This window comes from Eupeodes corollae, chromosome 1 (assembly GCF_945859685.1).
Source record: "Eupeodes corollae chromosome 1, idEupCoro1.1, whole genome shotgun sequence".
Taxonomy (NCBI): Eukaryota; Metazoa; Arthropoda; class Insecta; order Diptera; family Syrphidae; genus Eupeodes; species Eupeodes corollae.
The window spans coordinates 45539375-45551013 of NC_079147.1; the positions used below are offsets into that span (position 1 = coordinate 45539375).

The 11639-nt window shown below is 29.1% G+C and overlaps 1 protein-coding gene across 3 annotated transcripts in view; it reads left to right on the top strand.

Annotated features, from left to right (window-relative positions):
• The window catches only part of LOC129941031 (uncharacterized), a 42313-nt gene extending 31914 nt beyond the window's left edge, over positions 1 to 10399 (top strand). For all 3 annotated transcript variants that reach the window (XM_056049573.1, XM_056049570.1, XM_056049571.1), the window contains exons 6-8: positions 4567 to 5116; positions 9823 to 9903; positions 9975 to 10399. In XM_056049573.1, the coding sequence (XP_055905548.1) occupies positions 4567 to 5116; positions 9823 to 9903; positions 9975 to 10274 (931 nt within the window). In that variant the 3' untranslated portion in view covers positions 10275 to 10399. The remainder of the gene's footprint in view (positions 1 to 4566; positions 5117 to 9822; positions 9904 to 9974) is intronic.
• Positions 10400 to 11639: the final 1240 nt, after the last annotated feature.

The following is an 11639-nucleotide window of genomic DNA, read 5'->3' on the forward strand; positions in this document are numbered from 1 at the left end:
AAAACTTTCATTTTGACAAATCGCACCCATTAGAATAACTTCCTATGGGAAGTTAGTAAAAGGATAGGATCTAGATTTGTATTAGAATTTTTAAAATTTGTAACAATTTTTTTATAATTCGAAAACAATAAAATCAACAACTTAAGTTTAGGCGTCACTGTGAATAGCAAATCGAATGTTGCACTAAAAGCGAATACTTTTAAATTTGTCATTTCGCGAGATGCTGCTACGTTTTCACCCCGAAGTTCACCAATCTTGCACAATTTTCTGTAGTAATATTCAGAAAAATGTTAAGCCAATGAAAAATTATTATTGTTTTGATTTCATCAAAAAAATTAAATAAATGTCAGGAAACCTGAATTTCCATTGAATATATTTAGAAAACACCGCATAAACTTAAAAGCGTCATTATGATAGGGTTTTGTAATGTTTTAAAATAACAACTTAAGGGCAGATACATTTATTTATTTATAAATTAAAAATTACTTATTATCTAAGTAAAGGTATTCAAGCGATAGGTACAAGATCAATTTTGTGGCACTGAAATGTAATCTAAAATATTTTTAACGAGTCAATTTTGTCTGTAATAAATGTTTTGGTTAACGATGAAAGCAAAACTAGAATGCGACAAAATTTCGTGCTCAATACACATTTAAAGATATAAGACATAGTTTAATAATTTAAGGACATTTTTCATATAACGGTGTAGGACATCTTACTGTTAAGATATTGGAGGTAGAGATGTTGCCTTATGCAACTTTAGTGATGCCGGTTGATGTGGGTCTTCCAACAGTAAAATGACCCGAAGCATGCAAAAACACTAGCCAATTAATGTGTATGGATAACAAACTTAAAGTTATTGAATGGCCTGCCAACTTAGAGACGGATAGATTTTTATTTTCGTATGTGAATTTGAATTACATTTGATAAGCTATCGCAAAGTTACAGAGATTTAATATATGATAAATTCATTACATCTTTCTAATAAATAATTATTTATATTATTAAAATTAGGAACTGTATAGTTGTATGAATAATTGAAGGAAAGTACAAAAAAACCTTCAATATGACAAAAAGAAGCCAAACTTATACCCGATATCTAGGTTGCAGAATAACAGAAGTGTCTCGATGAAAGCCAAGTAACGATTAAGTACTATAGGGCCCATTTAACCAGGAAAGAGAAAAATATTAAATTGAAAAAGTAAAATACGTTTCATCAAACTCAAATATGCAAAATGCAATGTCTTTTCTGAAAAGTGAAAAGTTTCGTCATTTGAATTTTGAAAAACTTTTGAAAAATATGCAAAAAAGTTTTATAAAAAAAAAAAAACCGTTTTGAAAATTAAGACGACAAAAATAGTTATCTAGACAATGGACATATATAGGCTAATTTTTCAATATTGAAGAATTTACTAAAGAACATGAATTTTGATTCCTCTTAATTTGTGAAATGTTTGATTTTGCAGGATGTTTTAATTCATCTTCACCGTAGGCATCCTTCGATGTAATTTGACAGTGTATAGCAACAAAAACGTTTCTTTTGAAAAGCTGTCCTAAATTATTTTATAAAAAACGAATGGTTCTGAAGAATATTTAAAAAAAATAGAAGAATATTTAAAAGAAATAGAATAGAAACTAAGAATCAACAACGATATCGGAAATGCTTTTTCGACAAAAGGGAGTTTTCAATGAACGAAAAGTACCTTTGAAATTGTGTTTTTTAATATTGGAAATAAACTACAATTCAATAGCCAAACGAATACGTGTTTAAATCCTATTCAAGAACTTTTTTGTACAAAACATTGATCTGGTAATGGGGTGATATATCATGGTGTTGCATTCGCGGAATAAGCAAAGAAACCTTCTGCAATGTAGTTAATCGATGATGAATTTCTCACCATTTGCTGGCCACAAACAATTTTTTAGATATAACCTTAAAAAAATATTTAACATATCTCAGTAAACCCAATATAAGATTTGCTTTGCAACTTTTCCAAATACGAAATAATTGGAAAGTTTTAATTGTTGCAAATTGAAAAGTATTTGAAAACAATAATTTTTTCTCCTTATACTTGACTCGAATACCCTTTTTATCGGATTCTTGTTGTTCTTGTAGATTTTTAAGTTTTGTAAAAAGAGTTGTCAATTGAATTTTTCTAAAAAAATAACTAAAAGTTTGCAAAAATGTTTTGTATATAATAAAAAACGTTTTTACCAATTTTAATAACATTTTTCAACAATTTTCATTTTGTTTAAAAAAACACAGATTGGATTCTTCTATTAACATTATCTTATTAATAACAATATTTAACACAAAATGAAATCATTTGAAGTCAATATATTCATTTATTTACGAGATATTGAGAAGTGGGAATTGAGAATCAATTTTTACCAATATTGACTAGAATTTTGTGAAGATTTTAGAGAAGTTATTTGAGATATTTTTAATATATTTGAGCCGAAAATTAGTATGTACCAACTTTAAGGATGTTTTTGTAATAAAAAAAACTATCACTACGTTTTTCTCAACATTTCTTTGTATGCCAAAAACGTATTCTTCGTTGCATGAAATTATTTTGGAGAAATAATCATTTTTTCTTCTTAAAACATCAGGGGTGACAGATATTTGTTTTAATTTTTTTTAACTTTCCTTGTCGAGTTGAAAATTTTGACATTTCTCGGAGTTTAAGGTCCCTAGAGCCGGAATAAAAAGATTTTTAGAAAGATGTCTCTGCGTGGATGTGTACGTACGTTCGTACGTTCGCAACATTTTTTAAACAGATAATAATGCAGAAAGATGCAGAAAGGGCTTTCAAGAAAATTGCGTTGGTTTTTTTTACCATAGCAGTTGTAACGTGATACCAAATCAAATATTTCGAAAAAAAAATCCAACTAACGGTTTTTTCTTTTAAATAAAAAAAAACTGGAAACAAAATTTGTCACCTTGAAAATCTTAGGAATAAAAAATGATTTCATCACCAAACAATTTTCTGCAACGAATAATAACGTTTTTAAGATCTGGTAAAATTTTGTGAACAAATGAATTGAAAGTTTTTTTTATAAGAAATAAAAACCTAGACAACATTATTCAAAGTTGGTAAAAATTAAATTTCTTTTCAAAAACTTAAGATATTGGTTTTTAACTACTTTTATCTGTTAAAAATATTGTTGTCAACATTATTTCAAATTGTGAGACAAATCGAATTGACAGTTTTTTTTTTAGTATGTACCAACTTTAAGGATGAATAGTCAAGCCATTTACATAAATCTAAGGAGATTTGTAAAAGACTAATACAATGTAGCTATGGCTCTATTCGTAAAAAAAAGAAAAACAAACAAAAATCAGGTAAAAAATAAACTAAAATATTTATAGGTCTCAATCAACAATAAGAATGATATATTTTTCTCTTATCTCGTGTATAGGTAAGGTATACCTTTCAAAACTCGAGCGCCACGTGCTCTTTTCCACGTATTATTGTCATTGTCATCCTCATCACCAGTCAATTGAATTTATTTTATTCTAAAAATAGTTTCAATTCACAACACAGCAGCAGTACAATACCTCTTATGACCATAAATACATCACTATACCTATCTATCTACAATTTCTAAAAGGACGTGTATCTGTGTACATCACGTATAAATCAGATACAAATTCTCAGACGAAATACCTTGCTCGTGCTCCTTAAAAATTCTTCGAGTTGAAATTGAAACTGATACAAAATCCACACTGACTCTGACTCTGACTACTCATAGCTATCTAACTTCGGTGCCACACTTCTCCAGAAGCAGAACAAACCCAAGGTTTTATTTTTTAATTCAGTTGTTGTTGTTTTTGGTTTTTTGTATGTTTCTATAGTTTTAATGTGGTTTGATGAAGGAACTCAACTCATAGCAGATGACTTTTGTTATATCCCCTCACAGTGTTTGATATATAAAAATAGAAAATAAATAGTATACCTTCCTAAGCCCGGAGAAACACCAACACTATAAAATACTAACAAATCATTAACAAAACAGACTGCTTCTTCCTCCCATCATAGTTCCCATTCTCATTCCCATTGAAGAAGCTGGAAGTAATTAAATCTATTTTCGAAACGTTTCCCTTTTGTTATAAAACTTAGGAAAGATACTTTTTTATGACGCAAAGAATGCAGGCGGTGGCTGAGGCTGAGGCAGCAGCAGCAGCAGCGTGTAGACTCCATTTCTAGATTCTTCAGTATTGCATAGTCCACTTCACTTGTTGGGGTACTTTGTTCTAAGTCTTTTTAGTCTTGAGTTTCTGGGAAATATTTTTCTAGATGTTTTTGGTGTACTTGCAACAATCATGGAATTACATAGAAAGGACTTTTTGTTACTTCTCTACGTCCACAGGACTAATCACGTGTTTAAGTAAATAATTATTAAAAAAAAAATATAAGTACACACAGTTAACAAGGATTTATCAAATAATTGTATATAATACCATCCGTCTTATATGAACATATTTAGATAGGAAGCTTTATAAATAGAGTTCCTTAATGAGTTCTTATTTTGGTCTTTTTTTCTTGTATAATCTTTTAACAGGAACACACGGATTGAGGATCAAGTTCAACGGTTGAGTTTACAAGGGTCAAGTGCATTTAAAATTGATGACAAAAAGAATATATCCATGGATGAGGAAGTTAATTGCCTTCGTTTGAGTTCGACAATACGAAAGGAAGAAGAAGAACAAGAAAAACAAAGAGAAGAAAAAGAAGAAGAAGAAAGAAGAAGTCCATTTTCAAGGCATCATCATCGCCACCATGGGAAAAGGCCTGAAGCCGGATGCTCATCATCGTCAGCTGGATCTGGCTCTGGTTCTGGTTCTGGATGTTCATCATCAACATTGTCATCGTCCTCGTCGTCGGGAAGGACAATCGAATCATTATCGCATCACAATGATAAAGATAATAATGGAAGTGAAATAAGTGAGGATATTGCTAAGAAGAATGAACCTATTTATGCTGTAGTTGACCTAAAAAATAAATACGAACATCGAGCGAGGATACGCCAACGACACGAAATGGAAGAAAAACGAAAAAGTCGTTTAGGGCAAATGAATGACTTGGATGAGGTCACAACTGATTATGAAGAGGTAAGACTTTTTGTAGATAATATTTTGAAAAAAAAAGTTGTTCATGGTCATTAAATGTCGATACGATAATTATATAAAAAAAATATTAAATCAAAAAGTACTCAATTGATGGAATGGGTTAGACGTGGCAGTTTGTGACCTAGTTTTAATATATTTTTACAAACGAACCATTATTTTTGACCTAGTTTAATAATAATTTATGAAATTAAATGGAATTGAAATAAAAACGATTATTTTGTAATATTCTTACTACTTAGGTATTTTTAAGATGTGCGAGGTGATAAGTTATTTGTGATCATAATTTATAGAGATGTTTGGTCTTTTTTTACTGCACTTTTTTTCGTAGAAATATTTGAATAAAAGCCATCGGTCTTTTTGAACGAGCTTTGACAACCCTCTTCGCAAATATATTAATTTGAATACAAAATACTGAACATTCATTTTTGTTTAATAAAACATCTCCACTTGACAAACACTTGATTTGAAGGTTTATGCATTTTTCAATACAGGGTCTTTCTTAATTTAAGTTCTTTAGTTATACTTTAAATTATTTTCATACAAATTTTTATTATAATAAGAATAAACCTTGAATAAGAGATCGTCAATTTTATATAAAGTTGCCTTTAAATTCCTGAAACTAGCCTTAAATTAAATCTTATTTTTGTGATGCACATAAATAGTAAACATTGAAGTGATTCTCACCTGCGACATATATGAACTTTATGGCAAGTATTGCATGCGTAAAAAGTTTCCAATCAAACATTACAATACGATGATAGAAAAGTCGAAAAAGTGGGGCCCCAATTCCGTCCGTTTCTCTTTCTGTCCTGGCCCCTACACCCTAAACTACAATTCAAATGGTAATTAAGGTTTTCAAACGATTATTTTAAGGCGTTTTTTTCCCTTTTTCTAATACGAAAAATATAAGCAGTCTCAATACAAATGTTTTGGTTAAAAAACGATTTTTTTTTTCAAAAATGAACTGATAGATTTTTTTAATACTTTCTCTAATTTTTGTTTGTCTTAATTCGGCTTTTTTCTAGAATTGCTCCAGAAGGGTACTCCCCATAAAACTGTTATTTTCTTTTTAAGTTTTCTCAAGAACTAATCAACCAATTTCAATAATATTCTCAATTTAAAAAGGGATGAACTTTTTTTACGAAATTTAAATGTAAAATTTATATTTATAAGCACTTAATAACTGCATACCAAAAATATTTTAGAGACAAAATTTAAAAATTATATATTTATGTATATAAAAATTAATTTAAAAAACCCACTCTAATGATTTTCGAAAAAAAGTTAAGTTAATCTAGGTTTTTTGGGAAATAAAAAAACGCTTGTGTTAAAATAAGGGCTAATTGAAAAACACAACATACGTTTCATATCTAGTAATGTAAAAGCTTTGAGATCTCTTTAGACCTGAAGTAAAATAAAAGATTCTGAAACGTGTAGTTTGTGGCTGCAACACAAAAGTTTCCTTCTAACTTATTTGTTTACCTTAATTTGTTTTTATTTTATATCAGTGAAATTATGTACTTAAATGCACCTATTTCCTTAAATTCAAGAACCAAACATTTTTCTCTCTACAATTGTTAAGTTTCGTTGACTCCTTTAAGATCAAAATATTTTCTAGCATCAGCTCCAATCTTCGAGTAAGCAGACTGATAGCGATAGTAATAATATACTCCCGAAAATTGAGTAAGAAAACACTACGTCAAAAAAGCCAAAAAAATCGTAATATAAGCTTCTTTCTTATTTTCTGGGTTTTTGAATTTTTGTGGCGTGTTTTGCATTAATAGAAATGGCAACAAAAAAGAAAAAGAGACTGGGATGCGACCCACACTGATAACTTCCCATCCCGTCTGTTGATTAGTCTTGCTTAAAAGTTTGTCTATATGTACTCGTATTAATTTTTACCAAATTTGCTATTTTTTTAATGAAAAAACGGACTGTTGGATTTTTATATAAAAATTACTGAATATCTCAAAACAATATTTTCTGTGAAATAAAATAAGTTTGAAGCCAATATTTTTAATTTTTGAAAAGCTATTTAAGCCGAAAGTAAATTTTTACCAAGTTTTAGTATTGTTTTTTTTTAGTTTTATTTTTTGTAAAAAAATGTCAATTCGAATTTTTTAAAAATTTTACCAAATGTTGAAAACAATATATCTTATAAGATAAAATTAGTTCGAAGCCAATATTTAAAATTTTTTAAAAGATATTTGAGTTGAAAATCATTTTTTACCAACTTTTGTTAATTTTTTTCGGGTTTTAATTTTTTGTAAAAAAACTGTCAATTCGATTTTTTTCAAACTTTAACTGAATGTTGACAATAAGATTTTTTGAAACACAAAAATTAATTAAAGCCAATATCTTAAAGTTTTGAAAAGATATTTGAGTCGAAAATCAATGTTTACCAACTTTTATACATTTTCTTTTAGGTTTTTATTTTTTGTAAAAAAACTGTCAATGAGATTTTTCTCAAAATTTTATCAGATTTCAAAATCATTATTCTTCGTTGTACAAAATTGTTTTGGAGATGAAATCATATTTAAGTCGTAAAATTTTGGACGTGACAAATTTTTTTTTTCAGTTTTATTGATTTATAAAAAAAACCGTTATATTGATTTTTTTTTTTCAAAAAATATACTTCTTTGATATCACGTTACAATATATTATATAAAATTTAATTCAAGTCTCTAGCGTTTTTGGTTCGTAAGATATTTAGGGTTAACCAAAATGTTCACCTTTTTTTCAAACTGCTATGGTAAAAAAACCACCCACGCAATTTTTTTGAGAGCCCTTTCTGCATCTTTCTGCCTTATTATCTGTATAAGAAAATATATTTGAAGTTGATATCTCTTCTGGTTCTTGAGCTATGGAGGACGAAAAAAACGTCGCGAACGTACGGACGTACGAACGTACGTACACACGCACGCACAGACATCTTTCTAAAAATCTTTTATTTCGACTCTAGGAACCTTGAAACGTCGGGAAATGTCAAAATTTTGAATTTGACAAATCGGTCAAATTGCAATGACCGAACTTCCCAAAAACGAGGCAAGTTGACGCTATTGGGACACGTTGCCTAATAGCGTCAAAGTGCTTGCCTTGATAGTATTTTTCAACATGGCTCCCTTTGGACAGATTTTGATGATGTAGTTTTTAAACATTTTTTCAGATGTCAAAAACGTAATTCTGTAGCCAAGAAATTATTTTGGAGTTATTATCAAAGTTCAGAAAGTATAAAATAAAAGACAATGGCCATTTTTGTGCCAATTAAATTGGTAACAAATTATATTTTTTTATTATATTTTATTAATATGTTTAAAATCGGTTTGGAATATTTCGAGATACTTGAACTTAAAGTTTAAGCAGTAAAAATCAAGAAAATCGCTGTTTTTGCTACATATATGAGCTTACTATTAATAGACCAAATTAAAATGATATTGGTACCAAATAAAAAGACCACAAAAATATCTTCTAGATGGTATCAACATTCTTGATATATATTACAGAGGTTCTGTCACCACCCCACACTTTTACTCTTCCGGAACTATGTTAAAAGAATAAATTAAAGGTATTTTGAATCGATTTAAGTATAAATCTGTTTTGAAACAAAATTTGAAAGCATCAATCGATGCTTAAAATCTTGTTCAAAGTTGGATTTTTCAGCAAAATAAGGATCCAAAGCAAAGGGCTCATATTAAGCCCATCTTTGGTTATCTTCAATATCAAGCTTAGTCTACACACTTAAATGGTATTGCACACGAATGGAAGAATTTACAGTGCAAGATTCGAAAAAGTCATATTTGTTGTACCCCTATACTAAAAATAAGGCTATAACAGAAATTACTTCTGCATAAGTCGAAAATTTAGTTTCCTTGAAGTTGAAGTTCTTAAAAAAATTGATTATTTTTTTTCTGTTTGAAAGTGATTCCGTACACTTTTGTCGGCAACTGCAGATTCAGCCGTATAGGCAACTGAATCGTTGAAAAGTGTCAAAATGTTTAATTCGGCAAATCGTAAAAAAAATGTTTAACTTATGATCTATTAATACATTTGACTTAAGTTAAAAATTTAATAAAAAATCAAAGGACACGGTAGTTACAGAATCAAACTCCAGTGGGTTTTACATGCCTCTTTAACTTCTGAAATCCAGATACTTAGTATCTAGTCAATGACATGCACTTTATTTCAGCTCCATAGCCAAAGTAGTTTCTGGTAGATTAATTTTAAAAACAATATTTGTTTAAGTTTAAAATAATACTTACTTTTTAAACGTTTTTGAAAGGTAACTCTGCACAGATTCAGGATAAGGACATTTATAAGGTCCTTAATGAAGTGAACTTGGTATAAAAGTCAGTTTTGTTTAAAGCTGTTCTTGAATTAAAAAAAACTTAAATTATTGACATTTAAACATATATTTTTTGAAAACATAGCAGAATAATTAAATTAATCAAATAATTAAATAAGAAACGTCTGCCGGTCAGCTAGTATAATTATTTTTTGTTTAATATATTAACGTATACATACATATAATTAATTTGAATTATATCTTATTTTTTATAAAGTATTTTTATATTTTTGTTAATATAAAAAAAGTTTTTAAAGAAAAATGAGCACTTCAACTTCATGTATCTTTTTTGACATACAAATGAGAATTTATTTATTCTTTTTTTCAATTTTTTTCTTAATTAAAGGTTTTCGACTTTCCTCATGAAGCATTGGAGGACAATAACTACATTAGACATTGTTATGATGATGAAAATATTTATGAACCGGTTTGTATATAAATTAAATTATATTTTATTAAAATCTATAGACTAAATGTAATATTTTTATTTTATTTCAGATAAACATTCCAGATCCTCCATTTAGAGATCATAAACATCGAAATGTTGTTTGGAAATACATTTCACGCCTTAACATTGACACCCTTTTTGAAATGGCTCGAAATAGGAAAAAATCAGTCAAACCTCCTTCGGAACACACGTCTCCATTTGCGAATATAAAACAAAAAATCGGTCATCATCGGAAATCACTAAGAATTCGAATGATCAAATTTTATGCATCACGTGAAAATCCCCAAGTGTCACAAGAAATTGTAGAACAAATAAGTAATGACGACAAAATAGATCAATGTCAAAAATAACTCTAAGTTTAAGGTTTTATCTTATTATTTTATGTTTGTTTGTTAAATGCATTTCAATCAATTGGAATTAAATAATTTTATTTATATGTTTTTATATAAAGTTAACTATTTAATTGTAAGAAAAAAAAAAAGAAATAAAGAAAGAATTTCGTTTTTAAGTTGATTTTTTTTGAGCATCCATCTTTGAATTACGAAAAATTTGAAGTTATCCGCATGTTGACGTTTGGCATCTTCTGTAGCCGGCAGCCTTCCAAAAGCTGCACCACAGTTCACCACAGGTGTACAGCGCCGAGATCTCTTCCATCGTGGAAGAAAGGATCTTGAAATTCACCTCTAAGGCGATTTGGAAAAGAACTGGCCTCGTATTGTGTATTGGTGATGGTATTGCTTATGTCTAAGGCTTGAACAAAATTCAAGCCAAGGAGATGGTGGAATATTGATGGTAAACTAACATTCAACACCTAGGATAAGCCAACAAGGATTTTGGTATCATTCCAATTGTATCTGCGCCACCTATGCAGACTAGTATTAAGGCCATTTCCATTCATTAGTACTCCTCAGTTGTGGTCAGCGCGAATTGATCATTGGTGACAGGGTCAAGTACGCTATGACCTATTTCAATTTTGGCATATATTTAAAAAATCATGCAAAAACTTCGTTGATACCACTATTAGATTATATAAGAACGTCTATCAGCAGGTTCGTGTTGTTTGGTACTATCGTTGTATACGATAAAGCAATAAGTGCTTTTGAATGTAGATTCTGATCGATATATTGGGAGGAGTTCCTCAGGGATCCACTGCTTTTTACAATATTTATAAATGATGTACCTCAAAGTATTAAAAAAGCTAATTTGCACATGTATGCTGATAATGTGCAGCTTTTCTTTTAGGCTTAACTCTTATCTGCAAAGCATAGTAGAATGAGCTGAAAGAAATGCATAGTTTACTGTTAAACCCAACAAAATCAAAATGTTAAGGTGTTTATACCAATAAATTAGATTTAGGCTCCTAGTCTTTAGAACAATGAACATAGGGATCTAGTTTAACATGACGCTTCTACTAGCTGACCCGGCGAACTTCGTACCGCCTAACATTCAATGAATGTCGTGTTACTTTTTAGCTGAACTAATTAAGGCTTTGATGAACGTAAAACAATGATACAAAATAATTTATTTATATAGATAGAAACAAAAAAGTATTTTAATATGATGAATAATGATCAAAACATACATACAGAAAAAAAAACAAAAAAAAATAGTATATACATACTATATTATATATAGTACTTCAAACTTATGTCAGAAAAAAATGATTGCAAACTATGTTGTGCAGATTGGGAAAAAAAAATAAAACTGGGATTAAT